This window comes from Linepithema humile, chromosome 2, assembly GCF_040581485.1.
Source record: "Linepithema humile isolate Giens D197 chromosome 2, Lhum_UNIL_v1.0, whole genome shotgun sequence".
NCBI lineage: Eukaryota > Metazoa > Arthropoda > Insecta > Hymenoptera > Formicidae > Linepithema > Linepithema humile.
The window spans coordinates 19,155,956-19,183,706 of record NC_090129.1 but is presented as its reverse complement, the minus strand read 5'-3'; the positions used below and the strand labels follow the sequence as shown (position 1 = coordinate 19,183,706).

Genomic DNA, 27,751 nt, shown 5'->3' with positions numbered 1-27,751 from the left:
ACAACACGCGATAAAGACCCTATTTCTAGGGTTTCTAATATACAATTATGGCTGTGTTCCGAAACTCTGCCAGTACTGAAAATCTATAGTTTACGTAACGTATATTGTAGGTTTTCAGTACTGACAGTGAATTTCGGAACGCAGTCCATATCTATAAACAGACTAGAAATTTATGCATCGTGACTGTTAGTTAAAAATCTGAAACTACGTTTCGGTTATGTGTGTGGACTTCGCTTTTATTATTATAGAATTTTTGTTAAAGTGATAAGCATTCTCAGTTTTATTGAAATCACATATCATCCGCTTTTGATAAAAGTTATTATTAACTATAAATGTGTGACTATTGAATATTGCTATTATAGAGAAATAATAAGTAATGAATCAGTATTAGATTCTGTATATTAACAGAATTTGTACTGTAGAACTTGATATCAATTTATGCCAATATCAATTTTTCGACTCTCGCAATTTTGATATAAAAGTCACAGTCATGTCGAATGCAAAGGTTAATTCGGTATGTAGTTTTAATAAATAAAAATAACATATACTTTTGAATATATTTATTTATATTTGATGATGAACAAAACATAGTACTTATATTCTTCTGTTTTAGGAAGCAACCGAACTACAATCATTCAAGACAGTCTTGTATCATAGTGTGGTGATACTTGCCTTACCTGTGATAGCGTTCTTTACAAGCAAAGTTTTTCTTTTTGATGGTAAGAAATTGCTATACAAAGAAAAAATATTTCTATTCTATGTTTTTATTTCTATTCTTTTTTAAATTAATATCATCGAACATTTTATCTCAATTGTTTAAACTAATAAAATTTTTATTTTGTTTTTAGGTATATTGGGTCTAACTAATATTCGAAGTAATGTATACTCTGCTGGCATCGCGGTTTTAGTGTTACATGTTGCTTTAGGAGCTTTTATATACAGAGCATACTTTGACGATCGATCAAGAACACCAGCAGTTAAGAGAGATTAATTCTTTATTGTTAAGTACACCTTTGTGACCACATGCTTCTGACATAATCAAAGTCAACATATTTGTTAATATGTATTGTTAAATTAAAACTATGATATATTTTGTTTAGTTGATTGACAGATGTTTTCTGTACTTTAAGTCAAATGATCAGGTAAAAAACAGTTGCAATTTGTTAAAAATTAACAAATAACATAGATGGATTATTCACATAGAAAATAATTTTCAGTAATTTATATCCTAAGATTTCTTTGAACATGATATTTGTAATGTAAACTTTAAATGTACCATTTGATGTTAAGTAATTACATATTTCTATGTATGAATAAAAGTACAGTAAAATCACGTGGTACACTTTATATAGTTTTTGCTGATAAGGCGGGGATTATTATCATCTAAGTTATTTCATATTGCTTAATGAGAGACAAATGCAAATGTTAAGAGTATGGCAATACAGGGCTTCAATCATGGTTATGTTTTTACATTGAAAAATAAGATGGGTGCCCATATTTCTCCCTTTGTATCAGGCTTATTGTTCTAAAAATCGTTAATATTGTGTTTGACTACTAACAATCAAGTTCATAAAAAAAGAATTTTATAACAAACTGATAATTATCAATTAAGAACAATAACTATTAAGACTAATAGAAATTATTAGAAGGATGATCATGATATGGCAGAACGAAAAGAAAATAAAGTAACACATTAGAGGAAAGTTTGTTTTCAACTTCATTTTGTTGTTAACAAATTTATTTGATTTTTTTATTTAAAACAATGATAAATTAAATTAAGAATAATTAATTTCCAATTCCATTCTTGTATGCGCTAAATATTAGACAGGAACAATTGACAGTTAAAGAGTAAAATATCCAGTAAATTCAATATCTGATCCCATTATTTACAAATGAGAATTTATTTTTACATAAAAATAAGAATTCAATTGTAAATTATGGATCATTGAATTCTATTCATTGAATACGTACAAATATTAATTGTCTCCATCTGAAATACAGACAAAATCACATTGAAAATTAATATTCTTAATTTTATTTGCTATTGTTGTGCCGAATTTGCTGGGTATCAGATAATTGTCGGACATCTCCTCTAACTTATTAAAAAAAAATAGAATCTATATCTGTAAAATTATCCCAAGAATTGCAAATAGTATAATAAACTATGTATGTAAGATGTAAGAGACAACACATAAAAAACGAGATTTATATGAAATGGATTTTTCATTCGAGGGAACAAAATATTTGCAACACTCATTTTTTACATCTTGCTAATGTAATTATCCTATGTATCATTAAAATTGCGACTCTTAGTTGCTAAAAGCGACGTGGGAAGAAAGATAGGCAGGCACAAGAGAGAAATATGGACCGCCTATTGTATTTCAGGAAAATTAAATTTTCGCTATAATGTATTTTTCATGTGCTGTGAAGTAGTATAGATATAAATATGGTGATAAAGAAATATACTATGTCATTGTGTAGATGCTTACAAGTTATGTACAATGATATATCTAGCTAAAATCTCTGCTTCGAAAAGGATTTTTTGCACTAAAAACAATGATTCGAGCCCATTTGAAACCTGGCAAAAGTATTATAATAAGTTTCTATTATAACATCTCCATTGATGTTGATTCCAAAATCAAAGCAGATTTAGCAACCTCAAATAACAAAATTATTAATTTGTTTAAGTATTGTAAATGCAACAAAAAAAAATTTTGTAACAGTATTCACTACCGGCCGTGAGAAAATGTTGGAATGAATATAATTGTATTATTAAATACATAAGATCGCCAGCGATATTACCTAGTTCGCAATTAAATTTAGTCAATAGATCTAACTTAGCGCTCGCTCTATACGTTAAAAGTCGCAACATATTAATTCTTCCTATTAGCAATAGCTTTGAGAAGCCTTTTTCACATATCTATCCAGAGCAATTTATTAATTATGTATTTTGAAGCATGTTGGAAACTTAAGAAAAGATAAAGGGCTTTTCAACAGATTTAACTTCGCCTGTAATATCTATTTAATATGATGAATCAATCTATTTAATAGCATGTATACTACCATGACTGACTTCAAATTTTTGTAAAATGCTTTGTTTGAGAACAGTTTGTTAACAATTGAAATATATAATTTACGATATTGTACATATACATCATGAATGTCGACAAATTGTTTTAAAACAAAATACTTTTTACAAAGATTTGACTTCGTTCTTCAAGTTTCGATGCACTTACATTTGTAATACTATACAAATGCTACTAAATACATTATTTGAGCACATCGATAGACGTTACAGAGGAAGAAAAATAAAAAAAAAAAGAAAAAGAGGAGACGGAAAGACAATTCTGGGTGCAAATTCAAGACAGATCAGGCGCTTTTGCGACACAATAAACATAGTTTACCCAAATGAAATATTCGCTATTTCAATCATGGTAGATTTAATATTATTAAAAACACATAATTTGCAATGACCGTTACTCAACGTCCATCTTTTCCTCTTCCGCGTGTTGCTGTTGCTGATTAGGTTGACTATGATTCGCTTGGGCATTTTGATTCTGACTACTTTTCTGTTCGTCAGCAGGCTTGTCTTTTGGTTTGTCCTCCTTTGGTGGTTCTACTTTAGGCTTAGGCTTGTTAAGAATCGGCAATACCACACTGTCCAATGACTGTAAAGGGAGAAAATAAATAAATAAATAAATATATAAATAAACGACGTTTATATGATTACAATTGATTGTAGGATGATTTTTTTTTATTCTTACTTGTTTCTCGGTCCGAATTTGCGCCACTGTGACTGGTGGTTGCTGCGTACGGAGTGTACTCGCAAGTAGCATACGTTTCTCCTCTAACCACGTCCATTTGTCTTGCACCGTTTTTTCAACTGTCTTCACTTCTTCCTCAGTTAGATGAGAATATTTATCGTCTTTTCCGCTCGACGCTTTTATTTGATCCAGACCTTTCCTAGCCAGTTGTAATGCTCCTGCTAATTCTTCTAATGCATGCGATCGTCCTTCAAATTCTAATCTCCTTTCCTTTATTGGTTCTCCTTGAGACTAATAAAAAAGAAAAGCATTTTAAAAAATTCCGGTTTATATAAATAAAAAAAATTTAGAAAAGCGAGATAATTTTTAATACAGTATAAATCACGGAATCGACAATAAACATCTTGTCAAATGGCGCACCTTCAAACGCGTCAAGCGCTCGGAATAAATCTGTCGTTGACAATCTTCACCCTCCTCGTAAAGCCAATTTTCAGTGTCCTCTAATGTACGGCATAATGCTTCCTTATCCGTTTCCGCGATGAATGTAGCTAATTGATCCTCTTCAGACAGTTTAGCACGTAGGTCGTAAACATATTCTTCAAGAGCATTACGCGCATCAATTCTCTCCTTTTCCTGCCTGTCCTCGGCGATCATTTTGCCCTGTTCACGAACAATACACATGAAATTACATAATGTTTCAATGTCACACCGGCAAGCTTTTTTGCTATAATCAAAGATGGAATAATGCAACATTCGTACAAGGTAATGTAACTTACATAACTGAGATATATATATATATATATATATATACATCGAATGATATATACCTCTTTTTCCACCGCATTGTCGAGATCTTGTTGAGATAATCCGCAAACGCTAGCTTCGATAGGTAACTCGACTGTACGAATGGGGATCTTCTTCTTGCCTTTATCGTCGCCCTTATCATCTCCCTGAAACAGAGAAATTTATCAAATATTTTCTAACATATTTTCGTCAGCACTGCGTTTTGCAGGAACCTAAAATAAAAAGATCGTTTACAAGAAAGTGTATTATTCAATATTATTTTTGGTAAATTTTCAGAATTCATTCGGTATCCGCTGCGTAAAATAGCAGCTTGTTTCACTTGATTCTTCTCTTTTTCACACACAAAAATTGCCGTATCGTACCGCACACATAAGAATATACTTTTCATAGATTACAAAATTTTATTCTTACACGAACACTTACCTTATTGCAATACTTTCTTGAAACGCTTTTTTTTAAAACTTGTTTTTACAACGGTTCCGGGTAAATACTTAATGTGAAAATGTTAAATCAAAGAAACCAAGATTGTACGAGAGTAGCAAGAGAACTAAATTGAAATTCAGGTGATGACAACGATGAGGCAAGGATAATGGGGTATACACTTTCGTGTATATAGTTTTGAATCCGTATAGTGTAATCTCATGTAACAGAGACAGAATGTATGTTGAGTTTTGTAATCTACATTAAGTAACATGATAAGCGGATCATTATACATTCTCCTTTCTATACGAATAGAAAACTAATCAGCGTTGCCTGCCTTTACACGTTCGGGAACAATCATATTGCTCGGTATACTATACTTCTATTCACTGTCTCTTTTCCTTCTGCGACCCAGTATTTAGAATAGCAGAGCAAAGACAGACAGCACAGCGTGACACCACTGTTCTTGGACCCATATGCATTAAGTAAAAACGATTGTTACAGAGAATCAAATAATGGACTATTACACATTGCGATGTTACTTCATGTTACTTCGTAAACGAGCTAACTTACACTCTTTCTAGATTTTTACAATGCCGCTGGAGAGCCGAGTTTGCAGAAGAAATCGACACAGGGTTTAAAACTATGTCTAAGCCAAACATCCCGTCATGCATGCCGAAAGGTAAAGCTGATAATTATAATACAGATTTACAGCTCACAAGAGACGATAAAACTGCTTGCACTATCTACGCATAACTCAATATGCATGAGAATAAAAATGATAGGAGTTTTTCTTTAATTCTACGTATGAAAAATTATGCGCGCTATAAATTGAAAATATGGTATTGAGAGCATATCAATTTCTCCATGAATTGCTTGTACGAAGATGAGAACAAGGAATGGTGTGCGAAGATGTGTTTAGTGCACCAAAGTGACCACAAGTGTATCGCTTGTGTTATATAAGGCGATTGCAATTTGCTGTGCGCTCATCGTTACTATGAAGGCTGCGTCGGATTCTCGTGGGCGACGAAAGCGTAATGGAAAAAAAGCAGAGGATACCTAAATCATATACGGCCCTAAATATGGAGGAATGCTCACAATAATCGTCACAACAAATGCACAACGATTAAGCTTAGATTTTGGCGCACACATATGCTTCAATATTGAGCGTATGCGTATGGGTCCAAGTAGAGATAGTATGCCCCGTACCGAGCTGAACCAAGAGAGAATCCTGGAGGAGTAGGAAGGGGCAGAGCCCCTAGCACCTTTTCCACCATCATCAGCATCTGAGTTCCGTCGTGTCTTATCCATGCTCACCTAAACCACAATAAACTCACATAGTCATGCACCTGAACGCTTGGTGAACGCGTAGGATCACGCATCAACATAGAATTTCAATTCATATATTTGTTTTACATATTCCGTAATATTCTCTAATGAATCGAAATCTCGCGATATTGTCGTAACGGTATCACTATGCCATTGTCACAAGAATTCAGAATATTACAATGAAATTACAAACCTCTGGAGCTGGCGGCTCGTTCGCCTGTGCTTCCTGATCAGGCTTGTCCTTTTTATCCGCCGCTTGCGAATCCGTGTCCATGTTGTTCTGTTGCTGCTGCTGCTGCTGCTGCGCCTCCTCTTCTTCCTTTTCTTGCTGGGTAGGCTCACGTTTCTCGATAAGCGACGCCGACGCGACAGTCAAAATACCATTCAGATTCACTCTTACCTTCACTTTGACTTTTGCCGACTCACCTTCCGGCGTAGCCTTTACGTTCTTTATCGTGAACGTACCTGCAGAAAGTATAACCGGACATGAGAAATGTTTAACGAAACCGTCAATCTTTGTAAAAAGATTACTTTAGAATAATGAATTTTAAACAAATAACAAACATTCATACCGATATGTGTTTGAGGATAACACGGAGGTTGTACACCGTAACTTGCAGTAAGTGTAAATGGACTCAAACGATAAAACGTCAACATCTTCGAGAACGGCACAGGATGATTGTGCCCGAATACTTCCATTTCGCTGAAATATGGCGCAAAGATTAGAAACGCGAAACGTTTTATCTTTATTAGCGACAGCAAGATAATAAGAAATCGCATACCCTTCTTCGCCTTGAGTTGCGTCCCATGTTAGTTTCAAGGGATATGGCTGTATATCTGTGACAGAAAAGTCACGAACACGCACAGCAGGGCTGAGCATAGCGCACTGCAATGCGCAACCGCGAGATACCGCTTCGTCTTGGTTAAGAGTCGTCGATATCGGTCGACCAAAGACTTCCTCTATTAAACGTTTAATAGCAGGCACACGGCTCGATCCTCCCGTTATCTCGACTGAATGAATCTCCTCGAGCTTTAATTCTGATAAATTACACATTTTCTCGTTAGTTCAAGAATAATGTAGGTAGGAATATGTACATCGTTCACAAGGTAGATTTACTATTCGCGGACTTACTGGAATCAATTAAGCATTGTCTAAGGACTTTCTCAACACGTTCAAACAAGTGGGCGCACATTGCTTCCATGTCGCTACGCTTCATATCGCCGTGCACATCCTTCTCATCCATAAAGCACTCGATATTGAGGGGGAGGGTGGTCGAGTTAGCCGACATTTGTTTCTTCAATTTCTCGACTTCTGCTGACAATCTTAAGTACGCTCTCGGATTAGTGTGTACATCGATGTTGTACCGTGTTTTGAAGTCGTTGCAGAAGTGTTCTGTCAAAATCAAGTCGATGTCTCTTCCACCCAATTGACTATCAGCAGCACTCGCCAACATCTGTAATGAAATAAGAATAATTGAGCGATTCCTTCTTCGAACCTATGAATAATGTGACAATTTTTATTTCTGTAACAACGATACTGACCTTAAGTTTGCCTTTATGAAAGGCACAAACGCTCACTTGCAAGCTGGCGTTGCCGCAATCCACGAAAACAATGTTTCGGGGAGGCCCATCTGCCGCTGGCAAATCCTGTTTATAAATACCATAACAAAGAGCGGTAGCAGTAGGTTCATTAAATAGTCTTAGAACATTAAGGCCTGCGATCCTAGCAGCATCAAGCAGAGCTTGACGTTCAGCCTGAGTATAGTACGAAGGAACAGAAATGACACAATCGTTAACAGCAGTTTGTAGCGCTGTTTCAGAAATGTCTTTCAGTTTTGTGAAGAGCATAGCGGTGATTTGTTCCGGTGTAAAAATGTGCTCTTCCTCCAAATATTGTACCTAAAAAGAAGATAATAACATTTAAATAACTTTTAATATTGTTAGTTTAACATTATTCAATTCTACATGATTTAAGCAAGCAACATTAATGAATCATCCTAAAAAGATATAAATAAGATATGAGTCTCCAGAAATGAGGGACAGTAAATTCTGGCAAACTGCCTAAATTACTTTTGATTCTTGGTTATTGAATGATGCAAAAGGAATTACAGATTTTTAAATAACAACTAAACAAATTGCTGTTATCCAAAAGACTTTCTTTCTTATATAAATGAATCTTGTTGATAAAAACATGAATTATAGCTTTATAATAAAGAATTTTATCTTTTATTACAATTTATGAAGCTGTGATTTCCAATGTTTTTATAAGCAGCATAAAAATAATAATAGAAATGTATAAAATTACTTCTCTTTTTAATTGATGTAATACTTACATGTATATTCATGCTTCCATTAGCCTGTGGAGTTACTTTATACGGAAGATACCGCAGCTCGTTTTGCACTTGTGGATCATTGTATTTTCTGCCAAGGAGTCGCTTAAAGCCATGAATGGTATTTTTTAGATTGGTCACCATTTGATTCTTGGCAGCCACTCCGAGTATTCGGTTTTTTCCACTGAATGCCACACATGATCTATGAACCATAATATGTGTCAATGCAAATTACTCATTATTTTAATGATATTCAAGTGTTCATAATTCTCTGCATATACTAACATTACTCAATTTACTTGATTATTTGCATTTTATATTTATTTGACGTAGAGTAGTAAACAATATTAAAATCATAAATATATGTGGTTTTAGAAAAATCTAAACTTTCTTAACCCAGCCTATGTTTAGAGAGATAAAGGCCACATGGCCAAGTGCTTATCTTATTCATGGTGCAAGCCACTTTATCATAATTGCAATTTTTTACATAAAAATCAAAAATACATAAGATACCAAAAAATAAAACTGTCATTGCTAATAATAATTGTTTTATGCAAATTAGAATTGATTGCACAATATATATATATAATTAAATATTAAATAAAAATTTCAATTTTTATTGAAATCCATGTAATATACATTGCAGCATATAAATATTATAAATAAAAATAATGTGATATTTGCAGTAATTAAAAATTGTTCAAATAATTCCCACAAATAATTTTTTTATGCAAATATGCGAAATTCAGAACAACTGATCGCTAACGAAAGAATTATGTTGGTCGGCTACAGAGGATAAATATAAGTGCACTGAAAACTCCAAAAGGAAAGCAAAGAAACGGGCTAAAATGCGCGCAAGCGGAGCGGGACTTTTTGGGATACTCTGAAAACGCGCAACACGCGTGTGACAGCATAGTATTGGTAATCAGATGCCTGTAAATGGTAACGCGACCGATGTTCTCGAAAATACGATAAACAGTACGCGCAAATATCTACTACTTTCTCTCGTTACTTCTCATTAAAATATTTCATCAATATTTCATCAATATTTCATTCGAATTTATTTTTAGTAAAAAAAATGTTAAATTTTTATAATTTTTGAACTTTCTCTTTTCAGAAATTTTAACATTTCTTGGTAGACAAAGAAAGACAGATACTTTCTTGCGATAATCACAAGTCAATATATGTGGTTTTCTCGTATTTATAGCACGAAAAATCGAAATTCTCGAAATTTCCACGCTGTCTAATGTCTCAAGGTAAATAATATTGATAATCGGAATTAACAGCAACGAGCGGACGTAAGTCGATTAGCGGCGATCGATTTGTGTTCTTCTAGATTATTCTTCGAGATGCAGACGGAAAGACAAGAAAAAAATTAATTGAACTCAGATCATTGATGATTCACGCAGGTGCGATCGGGCCAAAATCGCGGCGCGAAGGCCGCGACGGGAGACCGGCGAGCCGATACCGGTATCCTTGGCGGATACGAGTGTGAATATCGGCGCGGAGAAATATCGCACTAACTCACGGTGTGTTACGAAGACTGTAGTCGTTCGCTATGGTCTCAATGCCGCCGGCGCGAGCCACGGCCACATAACAGCTCTCGTTACCGAAGTCGATTCCGATCACGGACATCGCAGCCATGGTTGTTGGTGTTGGGCCGAATCACACTTCCTCTCCGATACAACCGAACGGACTCGGGTGGTTCACGTTGCACGTCGATGTACTCGCACGTCTTCAATCCCGCGACCTCCGCAGGATCCTCCGCGGTACCAGAACACCAATTAACACGCGATTTAATCACCACGACTCGCGGATCACGAGTGTGCTCCAATATACGCTCACGCGCGATGCTCACGAAGAAAATGTTTTCCACACTGCACGCGAACACTGCCTTCTGCTAAGTTCGCTTCAAAACTGACCAATCATGGCAGCATTGGGACATGAGGCGATTGGCGCGCCACCGGCCTGGAATATTCTAGAAATCCGCGAGATTGGTCAGTTCCTGTTGGTTCCGCAGAATCGCCAACTGCTATATTTTCTCGAAAAAAATCGAACTCCGCTGCTGCGTTCACACCGGAGGTCGATGCAATGGCGAGCAGCTTGTAATTCAACAATCAGATAAAATTTTTCAAATGGTAAAGTCGTAAACTTGATTGCTCGCAATAAGTGCGATTACTAGAATTAGAACGTAAAATCTTTAATATCGCACAATATGGCAAATTGTTATTTTTATCTTGATTTATAACTATAAATCATATCTTTCAAAATCACTAATAGAACAAGCGTAAACAGTAACATTTTAATTTTTTAAATTGTAAAAATAAATATTTATTATTTTTTATTAATTTAATTATTGAAGGATATAGCGTTTATTAGAAATGAGAGGCTAATATTATAATTTTGATTTAGATATGTAAAAAAACAATTGCGTATCGTACAATTTTCCATATCTCTATAACATTATAAATTAAAAAATTACTAAATACCGCTTTTAATTTATATTTTGTTTTGCATTTCAATGCTACTGCATTGGAGACGATGATTTATGTCTGTTATTTGTAAGAAAATTGGTTTAATTAGATAATTAGCAATTGCATCATTGAAAGCCACGAGACTTTTCTTACGAAATATTCGTTCGTGCTTTCAGAAAATACCTGTGGTCAATGCGAGTTTTACTCAGAGTATCTACTACTAATATGTGTTGTTATAGTCTGTCCTGCAACATATATATCTGTCTGTCTATAAACATTATTGATTCATTCAGTTGTGTCAGTGCGAATCATGTAAATAATAAACCGACGTAAAAAGCAGCGTGTAGTTATAGCAACTATCTGTAATCTTTGAAATCGATTTGCGTTGAAACTTCTAGATACTTGGTGTTTCCACATGTTTCTACACGTTTCTAAACAATCGGCACGTGGTGGAAAATCTAGCGAAAAATCGACAAATTAAAATGTCACGATTATGCATCTTGAGATTATGTTCCCTGATGAAAAATGTCAAAACACCAGAGACGCTGTTGAGCCAATTGCATTTTAAAAACAGTAATCGTATCAACGAGGCATTGTGTCGGAGCTGTCAAAGAGGTTATGCCCAATATTCTTTGCAACTAGCATCTAGGAGTTATCCATTGTACAAATTAGTGGATGGAATATTTTTAAATTACCCCTCAATACTTTTGACAACGAGAGAAAAATATGGAAAATATAGCAATAAGTCCAACAAAAAACATAGTCATTTTGGAACGCTTTTGGGCTTCAGTCTTGGACTTATCGTGGCTTTTTGTGATGCTTCATATTTTGCAGGTACATGTTTTGATTATGTAAAAATATATATGAAATTATTTCTACAAGAATAAATGGAGACACTTACAATATTTTTTTGTAGATAAAAGATTTTTCCGTGCTGCTCAATATGGCAATATTTCGGAACTGAAAAGGGTAAGTTTTCTGATGCTGCATTGAAACAATATTACAATAGTAAAAAAAATTATTTATTTTAACTTCTAGATTATTTTTTCACATGCTAAATAATATTTTAAGATTATTCTAATAACATAAAACTATATGATAATGTTAATGTATTTCAGGCTTTAGAAGATGGTATTGATGTAAATATCAGACATCCACTGGGATGGACAGCATTGCATACTGCTGCCATAAATAATAAAGCAGAAATTATTAAAGTTCTTTTGGACAATGGTGCTGATATAAATGCAGGAGACAACTTTGTTAATGTATATAGAACTGCTATGGAAAAGAGTTTACATTCTTTAGATGGTATTTTATTTATATACCTTACAAAGAGATAGATATTATTATCAGATAATAAGCATGAAATACAATGTTTTATTAGTATTAAAGCTTAAGATGTATGATTCTTTTTATATAAAATTTATAAGCGATTAATTTTGATTTAAATATTTCAGTCCTTATGAGAAGAGAAGAAGAATTTTCTGATCGACTAAATAATCGAGCTACTTTTCAAGGTTTTACAGCATTACACTATGCTGTGTTAGCTGATTCAGAGATATGCGTAAAAACATTATTAGATGAAGGAGCGAATCCAACTATAGAAAATGAAGCAGGACATCGAGCGGTTGAATATGCTAAAGAAGGTGTAGTCAAGGAAATGCTCATCAAGCATGCTATTAAATATGATGAAATAATAAAAGAAAAGGTATATACTAAAATTACTTTTTTTCTTATTCGCACATTACATATCAATGAAAATATTTAATTAAGGAAGCAGAAGAACGTCGCAGATTTCCATTGGAACAACGTTTAAAGCAAAATATCGTAGGACAAGAGGGACCGATTTCTATTGTTGCTTCTAGTAAGATAATTTTATTTTTATTAAGATATAATCTTGCACAAAGAATTTAATTATACAAATTATTTATAATATTATTAGCTATTAGAAGAAAGGAAAATGGTTGGATAGATGAAGAACATCCACTAGTATTTCTCTTCTTGGGTTCATCAGGCATTGGCAAAACAGAATTAGCTAAACAACTAGCCGCTTATATTCACAAGAATAAAACTGACAGTTTTATTCGATTAGATATGTCTGAATATCAGGAGAAACATGAAGTTGCAAAATTAATCGGAGCGCCTCCAGGGTACACATTTTATTTATAATTATTAACTTTTAATGAATCATATTTTATTTAGAATTTAATAGTTTTATGTGTTATTTAGATATGTGGGACATGATGACGGTGGGCAACTGACAAAACTGTTAAAAAAATGTCCTACTGCTGTTGTACTATTTGATGAAGTTGATAAAGCTCACCCTGATGTATTAACTGTTTTGCTACAGCTTTTCGACGAGGTATTTATATATTTATTTACATTTTTCTGTCTATACAGTTCTTAAATAATTTAATAATTATTGTATTTTTCAGGGAAGATTGACTGATGGTAAAGGAAAAACAATTGAATGCAAAAAAGCAATTTTTGTAATGACATCAAATTTAGGAAGTGAGGAGATTGCAGAACACGCAATGCATCTAAGAGCAGAAGCTGAGAGGTTGTTAAATCATAGATTGGACAATGCTTCTAATGAAGATCAGGAGCCAGAACGCATTGAAATATCTCGTAACTTTAAGGATCAAGTGGTATGTAAAAGATAAAACTAAAAAGATAATTTGATATAGCTGCATAACAAAATTATGTTGCAGGTACGTCCGATACTGAAGGCTCATTTTCGGAGAGATGAGTTTTTAGGGAGGATAAACGAAATAGTATATTTTTTACCATTTTCTCGAGCAGAATTAATAAAATTGGTTGCCCGAGAATTGGATGCGTGGGCTGTACGTGCAAAAGAAAAACATATGATTGAATTGAAGTGGGACAGAGAAGTTCTATCAATATTAGCTGATGGATACGATGTCCATTACGGTGCACGTTCTATCAAGTATGAAGTGGAAAGACGTGTTGTTAATCAATTAGCAGCAGCTCACGAACGGGGCCAACTTAGTGAGTAGCAATTTCTCTCTATATACAATCTATTTCAATCATTGCACAATTTTTTTCTAATATAATTTTTTTTAGGTAAAGGATGTTGCGTATTGTTAAAAGCAAAGTGGCATGAAAATGGTGCAAGCATAACTCTTTCCGTTCGGCAAAAAGGTTCAAAAAATTTTGTCGATGTTGTAGAAACAGATAAGTTTACGAAAAATGTTAATTCAAAATTTTGATAATGGATTCTCTATGTATAGATACAATTTAGTTAGATTTAATAATTGGTGATGTTTTAACTTAGAAAAAAAATAAAAAGAATGTAATTTATACATGAATTAAATATATTAAATTTAAATATATAGGACATAATTTAAATTTATTATACAATCATGTTGCCTTTATCTGAAAGAAGAGTAAAAATACGAAAATATGTTATCGTATGCAACAAATATAATGCTTCAAAAGAGGTTATATTTAGATATTATTTTTGCTAAATGTTATTTAGATAATCTTTCATTGATAATTAGATTAATGTAAATTATCAAGTTGTTTATGCGATAAACAATAATAGATAAATATTATAATAGATAAATATTTTAATACCTTATACTAAATTATTGAATAAAAAATTATTGTTAGGAAAATGCTATAATATATTTAAGCAAATTGTACAATTAATAAACCTTTATCAATGAAAAAATACACACGAAAAGTTATTTTAAAAGTTTGCGCCAATTTTAATCGCGTCCTTCAATGTTTCAAACAGATGGCAGTATACGATTAAAAACAACATGGCAGTATTAGCCGGTAAAAACAGTGAAAAGGATAAGAAGCAAAGAACGAAAGACTGAAAAAGCCACTCATTATTTATGAAATAATAGAAGATTTGAAATTCCATTGAAATCTCACCTATTTTGTGGCATCAGTAATTATTTTATCTCATTTTGTAATTTTTCGCATCCTGTCAAAAACGTTTATATAAACATAAAAATGAACAAAGAAAACATATTACATGTGGAAATATGTCAACATGCTAACAGGTATTATTTATTTTACTCAAAGCTTATGCAGTTAGTTTCACTATTCTATGAACCATTTATATTATTTGATTATCAATAAACAATTATTTATAATTTATCTTAATCTTTGATATTTCTATGAGAATTTAATTAAGAAAATTTATTTTAATTTATTTTTTTTTATAAATTTTTCTTGAAACAAATATTGAATGGATATAAATCTGTTTGTCGATGTTTATGATATAATTTTAATAATAATTTTCATACTCAACTGTAATGTAATGAAATAAAACCTTGTAATCTAATTAAAGAAGTTTTTGTAACAATTTATCTTTTATCTCTAGATCTCTCTCTTATAATATTTCCTGATTCAGTAAAATTAAATTTACATTTATAATTTTAGCACTTTGTCGAAAGAAACCATTGAAAATATAGTACAAGCAAAGCTTAAGTCAATGGAAGAGATATCTCTGGATATTGTTTTACGTGGTGAAGATTTAGTTAAAAACACAATAAAAGATGAAATGGAAATAGAAAATCACTCTATAGAAGATAACTTTAAGTCAGATGAAATTATAAAACATCATGTTGAATCTGTTGCATGCTCTTCTGACCATTTAGAGGTATATTTTTATATTAATTTATTATAGAAAAAAATTTTAATATTTTTTAAAAAGTGTGTATATATATAAATATAATTATTCTAGAAAGGAACAGTGAAAGTTGAAGGACTCATCTTCAAGTATTATATCTACAGACTGGTATACGAAGATGGTGCCACAGAAACAATGCATTCTGATTCTGATGAATTGCCAGTTATGTCTCACTGGATGTTACCTGCAAAGGAATTTCACTATATGTGGGAAAATCTGTATTATGATTGCAACATAAAAAACAACGTTAGTAAATTTATATACGTAATAGAAATAAAAACATTCCCTGTTCAATTTGTTAAAGCTACTTGAGGTACACTTTATGCAAAGATTTTAATTTCTCTTTTTTTATTTTTTTAGTTATTGCGTTTTGTGGAAACAACAATGTTATTTTCCGATTTGACTGTTAACTCTAATATTATAAGCTGGAATAAAGTAGTGTTACTGCATGGTCCTCCAGGTACAGGCAAAACCAGTATGTGCAAAGCTCTAGCTCAAAAAGCTACCATTCGTTTAGAAAAGCGCTTCCAGTATGGAGAATTCATAGAGATTAATAGTCACAGTCTATTTTCAAAATGGTTTTCTGAGGTAAGTCTTTAACTATTATCTATTTCCATCTTGCTTCAGAGATACAATAAATTCTAAGTTTTCCAAAATAAAAAATTAAGAAAGAATTCAGAATCTAATCTATTATATTAATTAACAACATTTAAAATTAAATAACAAGATTCACATAATGAATATTTGTATCACATTAACAAATTTCAGTATATTAGATTTATGTATTTTTGATATTTTAAGGATATAACAACAATTAAAAAATTTTTCTGTATTTGATGATAGATTTAAGATTATTTTCCTTTATTTTTTACTCATTTTTAATCTATGTATTTTGTTACAGAGTGGGAAGCTTGTTATGAAGCTATTTGATGAAATAAAAACTATGGTCCAAGATGAAAAGACATTGGTATGCATTTTGATTGACGAGATAGAATCATTAGCACACGCACGTAAATTATGCAGCAATGGGACTGAACCATCTGATTCCATACGCGTTGTAAATGCGCTTCTTACGCAATTGGATCAAATCAAGCGATATCCGAATGTTTTAATCCTCACAACGAGCAACATGACACAAGCTATAGATCTGGCATTTGTCGATCGAGCAGACATAAAACAGTATCTTGGATATCCATCCGAAAGCGCTATTTATAGCATTTACCATTCGTGTCTGAGGGAGTTAATGAGGGTATGTAGATTCCTTCTAGTTCTCTGTAAGATACAAGTGATTAATATAGAAATATTAGTGATAGCATTAATAAAACTAACAATTTTGTATATTATACGTTTCAGGTTGGAATTTTGGAGGATGAAAAAATATACGACATATCGGATCTAAAACGTCAAAAACTATTCGGATACACGGAAGATTCTGAGAACAGTGTAAAACTATTGCAACTTAGTCGCGAGAGCGAAGGCTTGAGTGGACGTATCTTAAGAAAGATACCATTTTTAGCGCACGCTCTTTATTTATCCGCAGAGAAGTTTACGATGGTCGAATTTCTAGAGGCTATGCATTCAGCTATATCGAAACAAAATCAGCAAGATGTCGAGCTTCGTGAAGAAAAAGGTAATGATAATTCCTTGTATTCCATTTATTAAAATATTTTTTTTATTATGTATGCTATTTTTTATAAGAATATATGTGTCACGCGCATTATATAACAATATGTTTGCCGTAATTTATTTACTTTTGTAAATTAAAACAACAATTATTGCATGCTTACATATTTGTTATTTATATATCATATAAAATTTCGGTCCTATATATATATATAAATCTAAAATTGATCTTACAACTTTGGAAACAAATGGCTCGTTTGAGCGACGTAAATCTTGTTGTTATATTTTATCTTAAGTCTAACAATAAGTATCAAAATACGAAACTATGTAACAGTTTCTGAGGTCCAGTTTTGCACCGATTCCGCCTCCTCGTCGCGCAATCGCCATTAAAATCACTGAGATGCGACCGCTATTAAAGTCACGCTTCGTTCCGCACCGGCGATGCGGACTATACTTTGCGCGGTACGCTAGTTCTTCATACAATATTTATCACGACGTACTTTTATTTCGAATGGACTACAGTTACCAGTGCGGGTCTTATCTACTGTACAGCGAAACACAACAGACAACGTGATAATAAATAACTTAAAAATTCAGCAAAGGTCGTTAATTGCTCAACGATACACGATAACAGTCGACAGTCTCTCAGGAATTCTTACTTTATGTCAGATTACAACATTCGATACAAAATATATATTTGTATCGCGCAATTAAAATAGATCTCTAATTTAAAATAGATCTCTAATTTTCTATAATCTACATTAAACTAAGAAATATCCTTGTTAAAACAGAGACTGATGAAAAGGCGTGAGTATAGTAAAAGTAAGATCCGACGATGAAGTTTATGATAGTCGATAGCTGGGAAAAAGATAAAGACCCATATTTTACACAATGGTAGGCGGCTGCAGAACCGCGGGCGCTCTTCTGACCTTCAGCGCTTCCGGGCTCATGGCACGCGTCTGCTTCGCGATGTGATTGTAATCATACACGTTCTGGCTGCAATTGTCCAAGTTGGACTTCTTCGCGTGAGACGAATTAATAGATTTCTGTCGATCCATCGACACACCGTTGCCGTAGAGCGCGTCGGCCGCGATGCTGCCTTCCTCCTCCATTTTCTGACGATATCGTTGGCGTCGGATTCTTAGCAGTCCGTACACGCAGGCGGAGATCGCCACCAACAGGAATAATAGACCGACCAATATGGCGGCGAATATTACGCGGAACTCCGTGGGATCTCGCACTGTCAGTCTGATGATCGTCGAGTCCCGACCCTTCTCGCTCTCCACCACGAAAGTGTACATCCGGGCGTCCTCCTTTTGCAGATTCTTGATCTTCAGCTGGGCCCAGTAGCAATTCTTGTTCACCATCTTGTCCTCGATGATGGGCTCCAACGGCAGAGCCTCGTACTTTGGAGGAATGCTCTCTCCTGTTAAAAGTTTAAAAGGACAAATGAAACTAAAACGCAAAGTCGATGCGGCTACTGAGTTGATTTGGATCCCTATCTTAGAAAGTGAAATCGAGGTCAAATCTGGATTTTGCAATATGCAGCATTAATTATGTTTGGACTGAGATGTTTTTTCGTACCAGCTTGTATGTGAGAACTGCCCCATTGCCAAGCGACCAGTTTTGGCGGTGGCTGCGAACATACTCGGGATTTAAGCCTGTACGCACTCTCACCCGCCCATCCGATTGACTCGTTCCGGTCACCGAACAACGATCTAGCTTGTATCTCCGGCGGTCCGGTCACGTACAGCACGTAGTGAACGTCGCTGATGGTCTCCCGTTTGGCGCCGTTGATCATGTTGTACGCGATGCAACGGTATTCACCTTCATCGGACCATATTATGCTCTCGAGACGTAGGCGTCGGCCGCCGCTCTTGTACTCACGGTTCTCTCTCGAGTTACCGCGAAGATGCACCCACTTGTATTGAGCAGGCGGATTAGCGTCGTATTCGGGGCATTCGAAGGGCTCCGCCGCAGAGTTCAGATGCACCGTTTCCTTCACGTCCATGGTGATGTTATTTTCATTCTTGACTTTTGGTTCATCTGCGGAAAAGTATGAGAAATGTGAGATGGATTTTTATTGTAAGAACGCGGCATAAATTTGACTTGCAAATACTTGGAATTTTCTTACTTTCATTTTTTTCTACGCAAGAGAACGTAGCGTTAAAGAGCATTGTAACTTTCACAATAATGTAATATGCAATAATGATTGTGCATAATAACTGAATATGTAACTGTATGTGATTTTACGAAGGAAGAGAGATACAGGCGCAAGAAACGTGCGTTATCGCGAGAGTATTGTTATTTCGCGAGGAAAGTCATTATGTGTACACAGTTTGGGAAGAAGGAAGACTGAAGAGAGGAAATAGCGAATATCGAGCAAAGTATAATCCTACGAACATTGAACGTCCAGCCTGTAACTCGCGAGCGCGCTTTCACCGATGGAGTTCTGCGCTCTGCATGAGTATAGACCGGCGTTGTGCTTCTGGATCGGTTCGAAACGCAATTCTTGGCTTAATATGTTGCCGTTCAGATGCATCGCCGTTCTGCTTTGCTTCATCGAGTCGTTGAGTTGCACAGAGTCTTTGTACCATGTAATATTCGGAACTGGATTACTGTCCGCCAGACACTTCAGACTCAAGAAGCTCGCCGAATGCTCTGGCACGGCTGTACGCGGGTTCATCTCAAGTTGCACTTCCGGCTTGTCTGAAAGAAAATCATAAAACGCCGCTGTTACACATGTGCTGTTCGAATTGCCTTTTCTTAATGTGGGCTTGGGATAATTTAGAAACAAATTCTTTGAATAAGTAGCAGCTGTTCGAAGCTAAAAGCAGAGATTTTTTTAAAGAATTTTTAGAATACATCATGCATAAAAAATAATTTTTTATTAATTTTAAAATATTTCTGATAATTTTATTTGATGTATAAAGATATTGATAAAATTTATACTAAAATGATAAATAAGTGAGATAAATTTTTGTTTACTTATTCTACAACAATGAGCATAGATCGTATATTGCACATACAATAAATGTCTATTCGAGTTTCTGTGATGGCCGGTATTGCGCTCGTTGGATGCTCACTCACACATCGGAGCGGTAGACCGTGATATTCTTTGCGACCAAACACTTGTAGACGACTATGAGCCGCCCAGGTTTTCTTGTTGTCTACCTCCGTCGCGTTGTTCTGCTCTGTTTGAGGTTTCAGCTCGGTCTTCCCTATGAACCTGTTCGACAAATTCACCAGCATTATAAACATCGCAAAATATAACATTGAATCTCTGAGCGTATTTCAGTGGAATTTGTGATGTAAAAATTAGTTGCAGAAATAATTAAATGTTGAAAAGATCGCGACAAATGGGTGGAAAAAAGAATTAATTTTAAATTCTTTAAAAGAATTAATAACCGTGAAGAGCAATCGTTCATTTTGGACCATCTTTCTTGATACATCTTCCTAATTTTTCATTCTTAGAAAGAATTTCGGAACGCCTCTGGATCCATTTAATGAGCTCCGTCGTTCATCTATCAAACTCAATGCTGCGTTACAAAAAATGATGCGCGAACGGAAGTTTGATGCTCGTAATTAGCGGGTGACATGGTTCCGTGCAATATCGTTTCCGCGAGTGCGGTTCGCATAATCCATCAATTTCCACTAAGCGGACCGGCCTTCTTCCCGGAAAAAAAGGAGAACGCCGCCGAAGGTCCGTACCTTTTTCTAGCGTGATTCACAGGCGTAGCGGCGACGGGACTACGCTCGCGGCCAGTTTCTCCGTTTCTATGGCTATAATCTACATAATTACACTCGGTGAGGCCGTGTCCGCAATATGAAGAAAAAGAAAGGGCAGGGCAGGGATCGTTAAACCGCGCGGCTATTATTGGTCATAAAAGAATGCGCGCTCGATATTGTTTCAGACAAATCCCACCGGGTAAAATTCTTCATTAGGATCGTGGACCCTAAATAAATGCGTGGGAACGCGATCGTTACCGAACATTTCTCTTTAAATGATTGTTTATTGTTATGTTTTTTATAAAATTGTAATTGTAAAAAAAGTTGCAATGAAAAAAATGAATGAACTATTTCAAAGTTAAAAAAAAGTTAAAAAAAAAAAAAACATACAAAGAATACTTGAACAAACTGATTAGAACGACTTTGAAATGTTTGTATTGTCTGAGAAGTTACACTCGAGACGGTGTAACAGTGAATGTCGTGTCGGAAACTTAGTGTTTGCAACGTTTCTCACAAAGGACCTATTCATTGATGCGCCCCTCTCGAAGGAAGCACATATGCCGTCGTTCAGGGCTTAAATTACACCCACTGGTTCTTCTCTGGGAAGCGAGTGACGGCTCGTCCAAAAGAAGCGCGTGCCATCCGCAAAACAGATGTTTTATGTCGTAAGAATATAGATAAGGCGCGGCTAAATTCAGCGGACCGTAAACCAAAACGACGATCTCGCAGCCCGCGCACTGCCCTTTCCTGCATAAACATAACGTCACGGCTTCTTGCACCAGACCCACCGGCTCTCTCGGATCAGCGCACCGTGGTGCGTACGAACCGCCGATGCTCATGTTTGAAAAGGATCGCATTTTCTGCGAAGTAAGAAAACAAGTGTAAAGGCATGTAACTCAGGAATGTGTATAAAACTCACGGCGCCGCTACGGCAAAGCGCAATTCGAAAGCGATATCTCAGATTTCCTAGCGGCCAATTTCACGAGAGCGACCGCAATGAGGCTGTTTCGATATTGCATTAGGTTGGTAAATACTCGAGAATCGCTCCGATCGCAGAGGGATATTTATTCTCTCGAAAAATTTATGAAGAAAAATATCGTTTTCCCAGGATGCTATTTGGGAAGGATAAATATTTCTCTTTTCCTTTTTTATGCATAAAGTTTGAGAATTTAGAAATATATTTCTTCAAACAAAAAATTATAAATGTAAAAATAGAAATGACCAATTTTGTAAGATGGAATCGTTATATTAATTATAGCTACTTTGTTTAAATATGCTTATTTGCTTATAAAATGTGCATTTGCTTACCAAGAATCTTTCAGGTAGAAAGGTAGAAGATCTTATAAGTAGAAAAAGGCCTTTGTATGAAATCGTAGCTAATCCTGTCGATTTTAGGAATGGAACATGGGGTCAACATTCCGGTTTAAGTATGTACGAAAGGAAAAAATGTTACTTAATCGGTTAAGGTAACTTTAGGTAAAAGGTTCAAAGCTCGGAGATAAATGGATCCATTTATAATTATCTATATTGTGAAGCCCTTTCTACATTTTTTCCCTATCATTCTTTTTTATTAACATTATGCTAGAGTACTTGTTTCAAAAATATTTTTGATGAATAACAAAAATATATTTTAAATTTCTAAATTCTCAAACATATGATTTTGATTATTGATATTTTTTGGAAGTTTTTTTCTGAACTATACAATAATGCATCACATTTTATTAGAATTAAAATGAGATTTCAGCAAAATTATTAGAAAAAATACTTTTCTTAATTTTAAAAATAAATATTAGAATTTTAGAATGAAAACTAAATATTATTTATCTTTTTCCAATTCTTGAATTATTTTCTTTCTTACATTTTTTACTGTAGCTTTGTTAGTACAATTTTACTATAATAACAACCTAGTTCGTTTAGGGTACTGTGTCAACTTACCACTTGATGAAGGCGGGTGGGTTTCCGTATTTCGACACGCAGGAAACCGTCATATTTTTTCCCTCCTCTATCGTTAGACTGGGTCCCACCTCGTGCCCTTGGAGTCCATATTCCAAGCGAGGTTCTTTCGGTTTTACTGTAACACGCATTAGGATGCATTTAGATAAAAAGATAGAGGACAAAAATATATTATCATGCCTGGGTCATCCTCCGTTCCGCTTCCATTTTTGTGGTACAGATTTTACGACCGTGATCTTATCGTTTATCGCCGGTGAGTAATCATTAATAGCCGATTGAGCCACTGAGAGAGCTCTCGACCAAATTTCCATTAACACGGATATTGCAAAATTGCAGGAAAGTAGACCATAACGGCCGTTCCGTACGTCTTCTTGCATCACTTGAGGTCAATGTTCGCGGAATATTAACGATTCTTCCGAAACGCACATTACGCTTTAACGAGGCTTTCAAAATTGCATTATGTATAAATTATAATATATATGAATTACATATATTAAAATATACGTTACGTTACATTTAACCTGTAACTATTGCTACTAATTTAATTAAATTATTTATAAAAACATTTAGCAGATTCAGAAATACATAAATATTTTCTATTTATGATGTATAACAGAGCGCATTATGCGAAATGTATAATATAATAATTAATAGCTGGAAAAAATAAGTTTAAAAAATCGATATCTCTAAATTTTAGTACAATCGTAGTATTCGATGTATCTAAGAACAGTCTGTTTATATAAGATATACATACATTTTTCTAATAATTCGCACAATAAAAGGCATTGTTTACAGTGGACCTAACGCAACGTTTCGCCGAACACTGATAGATCAAACAGAGAATCTTACCCATAACAAGCAGCCGAGACGGATTGGACAAGAGGCCGTCTTGTATGGTAAAGTCGCTGGGCGAGACCTGGCATTCCCAGAGACCGTCATCGTAGGACAGAGCGACGTTCCTTATCTGCAGGGTGCAGTCGTTATCGCGCTTACTCGCCCACTCGTATTTGCCCTGTTGCATGCCCACCAGCCTATTATCCTTCTGCCAAACGCATTCCCCTCGCTTGTTATGCACCATGCAGGGCAGCTGCACACTGTCACCGGCCGATACTTCCTGGTAGTCTGGTGGCATTTCGACAAAATGTTGTATGCCGACGACGATGCGCGTTGTGTACGCGATCAGAAATATCGAGAAACGGATCAAGAAATCGATCGTCATTTTTGCGCGATGGTACCAGTGAATTCGCGATTAATTCAACGAAGGCATTTTCGTCAGGGACTGGCGAAAGGATTAGTCCCAACGTGCTTTTTCGATGTGCGGTTTGAAATTTTGCGGATTAAAAAATATATAGATTTGAGGAAACGTTCAGATTCGGAGATTTATAAAGCTAGGAATTTTTCAATGAATTAAAAATTAAAACGTTTGAAAGGATTTGTAGATTCGAAAATTTGTAGCAACGAGGATTTAAGGCGGATCTCATAAGCTGTGGACTCTTTGGGTGTGAAAGCATAAAGATCTATGAAAATCTGTATGCTGTGAAAAATTTCATAGGAATTTATGAAACAATTGATTCTTAAAACAATATAATTAATGAAATCACTCAATCAATCAAATTAATTTTGAAAAATAATCTATTGACAATCTACTATTCGATCAATTATATTTCTATGCACACGACGCACAGTCAAAGATCAATCTGAAGCACAATTCGTGGGAAAACATAGTTCACACATCTACGTTACGTTCTCAAGATCATAGGTCCACTCGCGTATAAACAGATCATACGCTGCCTTTCGCCAGCAATCGATGGAGTAAATCATTCGTAATCGCGGAACATTCACTCGCGAATCTCACGTTCGGAAATCCGCAGCGCGGACTCGCCCAAGTATGCTGGCATTTTATTACCACTACTAATATCGCGAAAGTACGCGGATGATTGGTTCTGCAATGATTCCAAGAATGCTTTCACCAGTATCGCTTCGTCTTGTTTTGCGCGATGCAAGTTTTTTTATAAAATCTTGAAAAAGTTGTTTGTGATAACTGAAAATTGTTATTGATTTACACAGCACTTGTTTGCAATTTCTGCTAATAACTGATTTTATAACAATAATTGAATATTTATCGTTGACACAACTGATAGCGATTATAGCTACGTAGAGAAGCGCGCACGATCATCCGGTGGCAGTAAACACTGACTGAATGAGCCGCCTTCACATTCGAAGGGTCGTATTTCCACGCGACCAACGCAGCGCTCTTGCCGCCGGATCGCTGAACCATTTCTTATCCTCCCTTTCTATAATCCATTATCCTTCCTTTCCATAATCTTTATCCTTCTTTCTTTTGGGATAATCCGACAGATTTTAACCTTTATCATTTTCAAAGAAAAAAATTCTGAAAAAAACATAATCAGCAAACTGAATAATATCTTCTGTATGTTTCAATTCAATACTATTCACAATGGATTCAATTTTATAAAACTTCTTATAATCTTATTAATATAAAAAGATCAATAATATTATCAATAACTCAATAATTATCAGTAACTCAATAATTTGACAATTGAAATATTACAAAACTTAAATATTATGCAAGAAATAAAAAAAAAACATTGATTTTCTATAAAATTCTTATCCAAAATATTATCGCATAACATAAAATTTACTATAAACTGCTGCGTCTTTAAATATATCAATTTTTATATATTTTAAATTTTATAAAATTAACAATTGACGCTTTTTTAAATGTAGTAATAATTGACGCTTTTTTTATGTAGATCTAATATTATGTGGTTGATGCAATTCATGGTGCAAATGTATACGCAATAAGAGAAAGTAGAGATATAGTAAAATACACGTATAATGTTATATATTAAAAATTCATCTTGGCTATAAGTTTGATAAAAATTTCATAATTCTCGACAATTCTTTGTAAAAGACTGAAAAAGAAAATCAGATATATTTTTGTAAAAAGAATCACATCCGAAAGGGTTAAAGTAGCGCGACGACGATGGAGTACGCGGCGCGGAAAATGTGCGTGGTAAATAGAGTGAGCGTCCAGGACGCGTGGTTCCAGCGGCACGACGCGGAACGCCGCGACTAGTGTAATTAACTCGTTGAAAATAATAAATTATTCTCTTCTCTGCAAAACAATTTATTAAATATTTATTAAACAGTCTTATAAAAGAAAGACTGTAAGCTTAAAATCTTTAGAATTATCTACGATAGTAAAATATCACAAATCCGAGAACTGAATTACTTTTTCCCTTGGAAATAATTTATTTCATATAAAATTTATTATAGAATGCAATTGTTTAATTGTCGAAAATGTGAAATTATGAAAGTAAAATTGAAATTTAGTTATAAAAGTTAAAAATCTCAAACAGCTGATTGTAGTCCATGAATTTATATGGATTTAATACCATAAATATCGTGAGTTTAAGTTGAATTCATCGAGTTATTTAACGGTCGTGAGAGATTTATGTGCTAGATTAATGAACTTGTATTGTCATTTTTTAGCATGATAAAATCCAAACTCTGCATTTTACATAGAGCTCTACTCCGGTTCCACATCGTGCGTCATAGTAACCGGACTGAAAGCGGAAGACAGACCCCAAACGCGGACTCACGCGTGCGTATCCAACCCTGTATCCTCTGTGCAGTGTTATCCTTATTATTCGAGCGTGTTATCGCAGTCATGTGTGCCATAATGCATTTTGGGTTAGGTTTGTTTGATTTAATTTCCTTTTGCCATTCATGCGTTGTACTCTTGCTTTTCCCTTTAAATATTCAAAAATTGTCATTATTGCGAATTAAAATACATAAATAATAGATGATAAATGATCAGTACTATAAAATACGAATCATGTTAATGATGTCATAATAAAAACTACATTTTATTGCAAGTTCTTTGGCGCACAGCTTCCGATTTATTGTTTTCGATAACTTGAAATTTTTGCGTAAGAACGATTTTTTGAGGTTTGTCGGAAAGACAATTCGAGGTTTCCTGACATTCAGAATATTCTCGCGCGTTAATACGATCTTACCTTTTTTTAATTCATCTGATTGAGAGAGAATGTACATTCATCCGCATCTGAATAAAAAAATTGCACAATGCAACATGCAGAGTAAGTAATTCGGACAACTGCACATACGTGGCGTTCTAATCATTTTCCGCAGAGAAAAACCTGCAAGTTACCATCTAAGCAGTAGGACACTTATCGACCTTTACTATACCGACATCTACTATATAGTAGTACCATCTACAGCTTGGAATTTGAACTGCATAGCTACTTGCGGTTATCTAGCGGTAGCTACGCGAACTACCTCATCGGCCGAATGTTTCTTTCAAACGTAACACGTAATGAAAATGTTCTCGATTAATTGCGTATTTTATCTGTATTAAAAGTAAAATGAGTGTGATTTTCTGTCGGGAGTGCCGATTAAAGTGACGGGCGATTACCGGAGTGTATTATTTGCCGCGGATATTCGCGATTAACAGTGTTTCGACGACTACCATTTGGCGGCCGGACGGCGGCGTCAAGCAGGTTATAATTCCAGCGAGAGTAGATTTTGAATTTGTGCGTTCTGAACAGATGCGTTGGATGCAGAGAAAAAGGTAAGAGCACGTTTGACGAGAATATCTTTGAATATCCTTATCAG

General features: G+C 34.7%; 5 protein-coding genes and 1 long non-coding RNA gene across 11 annotated transcripts; 4 read left to right on the top strand and 2 right to left on the bottom strand.

Annotated features, from left to right (window-relative positions):
- Nucleotides 1–151: 151 nt before the first annotated feature.
- On the top strand, nucleotides 152–3,712 carry LOC105679172 (vacuolar ATPase assembly integral membrane protein VMA21 homolog). Its single transcript, XM_012379056.2, has 3 exons — nucleotides 152–514; nucleotides 614–719; nucleotides 849–3,712. The coding sequence occupies exons 1-3, from the start codon at nucleotides 491–493 to the stop codon at nucleotides 989–991; spliced, it is 273 nt and encodes a 90-aa protein (XP_012234479.1). The 5' UTR covers nucleotides 152–490; the 3' UTR covers nucleotides 992–3,712.
- Hsp110 (heat shock protein 70Cb) lies at nucleotides 978–10,540 on the bottom strand. 2 transcript variants are annotated; one of them, XM_067348580.1, is made up of 12 exons: nucleotides 10,176–10,540; nucleotides 8,651–8,849; nucleotides 7,860–8,216; nucleotides 7,450–7,771; nucleotides 7,100–7,355; nucleotides 6,890–7,020; nucleotides 6,511–6,782; nucleotides 6,198–6,305; nucleotides 4,592–4,714; nucleotides 4,185–4,424; nucleotides 3,765–4,055; nucleotides 978–3,668 (listed from the first exon to the last, which is right to left on the bottom strand). In XM_067348580.1, the coding sequence occupies exons 1-12, from the start codon at nucleotides 10,289–10,291 to the stop codon at nucleotides 3,477–3,479; spliced, it is 2,607 nt and encodes an 868-aa protein (XP_067204681.1). In that variant the 5' UTR covers nucleotides 10,292–10,540; the 3' UTR covers nucleotides 978–3,476. The 2 variants fall into 2 exon arrangements, with proteins under 2 accessions (XP_067204681.1, XP_012234476.1); XM_012379053.2 differs by lacking the exon at nucleotides 6,198–6,305.
- A 104-nt stretch (nucleotides 10,541–10,644) lies between these two features.
- On the top strand, nucleotides 10,645–14,474 carry LOC105679171 (mitochondrial disaggregase-like). 2 transcript variants are annotated; one of them, XM_012379054.2, is made up of 12 exons: nucleotides 10,645–10,785; nucleotides 11,298–11,433; nucleotides 11,520–11,955; nucleotides 12,038–12,090; nucleotides 12,240–12,429; nucleotides 12,579–12,829; nucleotides 12,895–12,985; nucleotides 13,064–13,271; nucleotides 13,351–13,483; nucleotides 13,557–13,769; nucleotides 13,833–14,130; nucleotides 14,206–14,474. In XM_012379054.2, the coding sequence occupies exons 2-12, from the start codon at nucleotides 11,314–11,316 to the stop codon at nucleotides 14,349–14,351; spliced, it is 2,139 nt and encodes a 712-aa protein (XP_012234477.1). In that variant the 5' UTR covers nucleotides 10,645–10,785; nucleotides 11,298–11,313; the 3' UTR covers nucleotides 14,352–14,474. The 2 variants fall into 2 exon arrangements, with proteins under 2 accessions (XP_012234477.1, XP_012234478.1); XM_012379055.2 differs by lacking the exon at nucleotides 11,298–11,433 and having other exon boundaries at nucleotides 10,658–10,785.
- A 403-nt stretch (nucleotides 14,475–14,877) lies between these two features.
- On the top strand, nucleotides 14,878–24,606 carry pch2 (pachytene checkpoint 2 protein). Of its 4 annotated transcripts, none has more exons than XM_012378893.2 (7): nucleotides 14,878–15,155; nucleotides 15,538–15,757; nucleotides 15,842–16,033; nucleotides 16,148–16,375; nucleotides 16,689–17,036; nucleotides 17,141–17,417; nucleotides 23,888–24,606. In XM_012378893.2, the coding sequence occupies exons 1-7, from the start codon at nucleotides 15,106–15,108 to the stop codon at nucleotides 23,917–23,919; spliced, it is 1,347 nt and encodes a 448-aa protein (XP_012234316.1). In that variant the 5' UTR covers nucleotides 14,878–15,105; the 3' UTR covers nucleotides 23,920–24,606. The 4 variants fall into 4 exon arrangements, with proteins under 4 accessions (XP_012234316.1, XP_067204728.1, XP_012234317.1 ...); XM_067348627.1 differs by lacking the exon at nucleotides 23,888–24,606 and adding an exon at nucleotides 22,535–22,581; XM_012378894.2 differs by lacking the exon at nucleotides 23,888–24,606 and adding an exon at nucleotides 18,733–20,119.
- Nucleotides 18,295–27,253, bottom strand: LOC105679090 (kin of IRRE-like protein 1). Its single transcript, XM_067348592.1, has 8 exons — nucleotides 27,136–27,253; nucleotides 26,719–26,868; nucleotides 23,942–24,214; nucleotides 23,075–23,210; nucleotides 20,440–20,639; nucleotides 19,814–20,119; nucleotides 18,995–19,456; nucleotides 18,295–18,836 (listed from the first exon to the last, which is right to left on the bottom strand). The coding sequence occupies exons 1-8, from the start codon at nucleotides 27,170–27,172 to the stop codon at nucleotides 18,295–18,297; spliced, it is 2,106 nt and encodes a 701-aa protein (XP_067204693.1). The 5' UTR covers nucleotides 27,173–27,253.
- On the top strand, nucleotides 23,210–23,657 carry LOC136997645 (uncharacterized). Its single transcript, XR_010888306.1, has 2 exons — nucleotides 23,210–23,345; nucleotides 23,429–23,657. It is a non-coding gene; the product is annotated as an uncharacterized lncRNA (long non-coding RNA).
- Nucleotides 27,254–27,751: the final 498 nt, after the last annotated feature.

Bases quoted from the DNA above. Each gene is read 5' to 3' on its own strand.
- LOC105679171 (XM_012379054.2), top strand. From the start codon at position 11,314: ATGCGAGTTTTACTCAGAGTATCTACTACTAATATGTGTTGTTATAGT. The intron at 11,434-11,519 runs GTAAATAATAAA...TGAAACTTCTAG, and splicing joins GTTGTGTCAGTGCGAATCAT to ATACTTGGTGTTTCCACATG. The intron at 12,986-13,063 runs GTAAGATAATTT...TAATATTATTAG, and splicing joins GATTTCTATTGTTGCTTCTA to CTATTAGAAGAAAGGAAAAT.
- LOC105679090 (XM_067348592.1), bottom strand. From the start codon at position 27,172: ATGTACATTCTCTCTCAATCAGATGAATTAAAAAAAG. The intron at 20,640-23,074 runs GTAAGTTGACAC...TTTGTCGAACAG, and splicing joins CCACCCGCCTTCATCAAGTG to GTTCATAGGGAAGACCGAGC. The intron at 20,120-20,439 runs GTATGTGCAATA...ATTTTCTTTCAG, and splicing joins AACTCGAATAGACATTTATT to ACAAGCCGGAAGTGCAACTT.
- Hsp110 (XM_067348580.1), bottom strand. From the start codon at position 10,291: ATGGCTGCGATGTCCGTGATCGGAATCGACTTCGGTAACGAGAGCTGT. The intron at 7,772-7,859 runs GTCAGTATCGTT...ATTTCATTACAG, and splicing joins TTCATAAAGGCAAACTTAAG to ATGTTGGCGAGTGCTGCTGA. The intron at 4,056-4,184 runs GTGCGCCATTTG...CTTTTTTATTAG, and splicing joins AGCGCTTGACGCGTTTGAAG to TCTCAAGGAGAACCAATAAA.
- LOC105679172 (XM_012379056.2), top strand. From the start codon at position 491: ATGTCGAATGCAAAGGTTAATTCG. The intron at 515-613 runs GTATGTAGTTTT...CTTCTGTTTTAG, and splicing joins CGAATGCAAAGGTTAATTCG to GAAGCAACCGAACTACAATC. The intron at 720-848 runs GTAAGAAATTGC...TTTTGTTTTTAG, and splicing joins CAAAGTTTTTCTTTTTGATG to GTATATTGGGTCTAACTAAT.
- pch2 (XM_012378892.2), top strand. From the start codon at position 15,106: ATGAACAAAGAAAACATATTACATGTGGAAATATGTCAACATGCTAAC. The intron at 15,156-15,537 runs GTATTATTTATT...TTATAATTTTAG, and splicing joins ATATGTCAACATGCTAACAG to CACTTTGTCGAAAGAAACCA. The intron at 15,758-15,841 runs GTATATTTTTAT...TAATTATTCTAG, and splicing joins GCTCTTCTGACCATTTAGAG to AAAGGAACAGTGAAAGTTGA.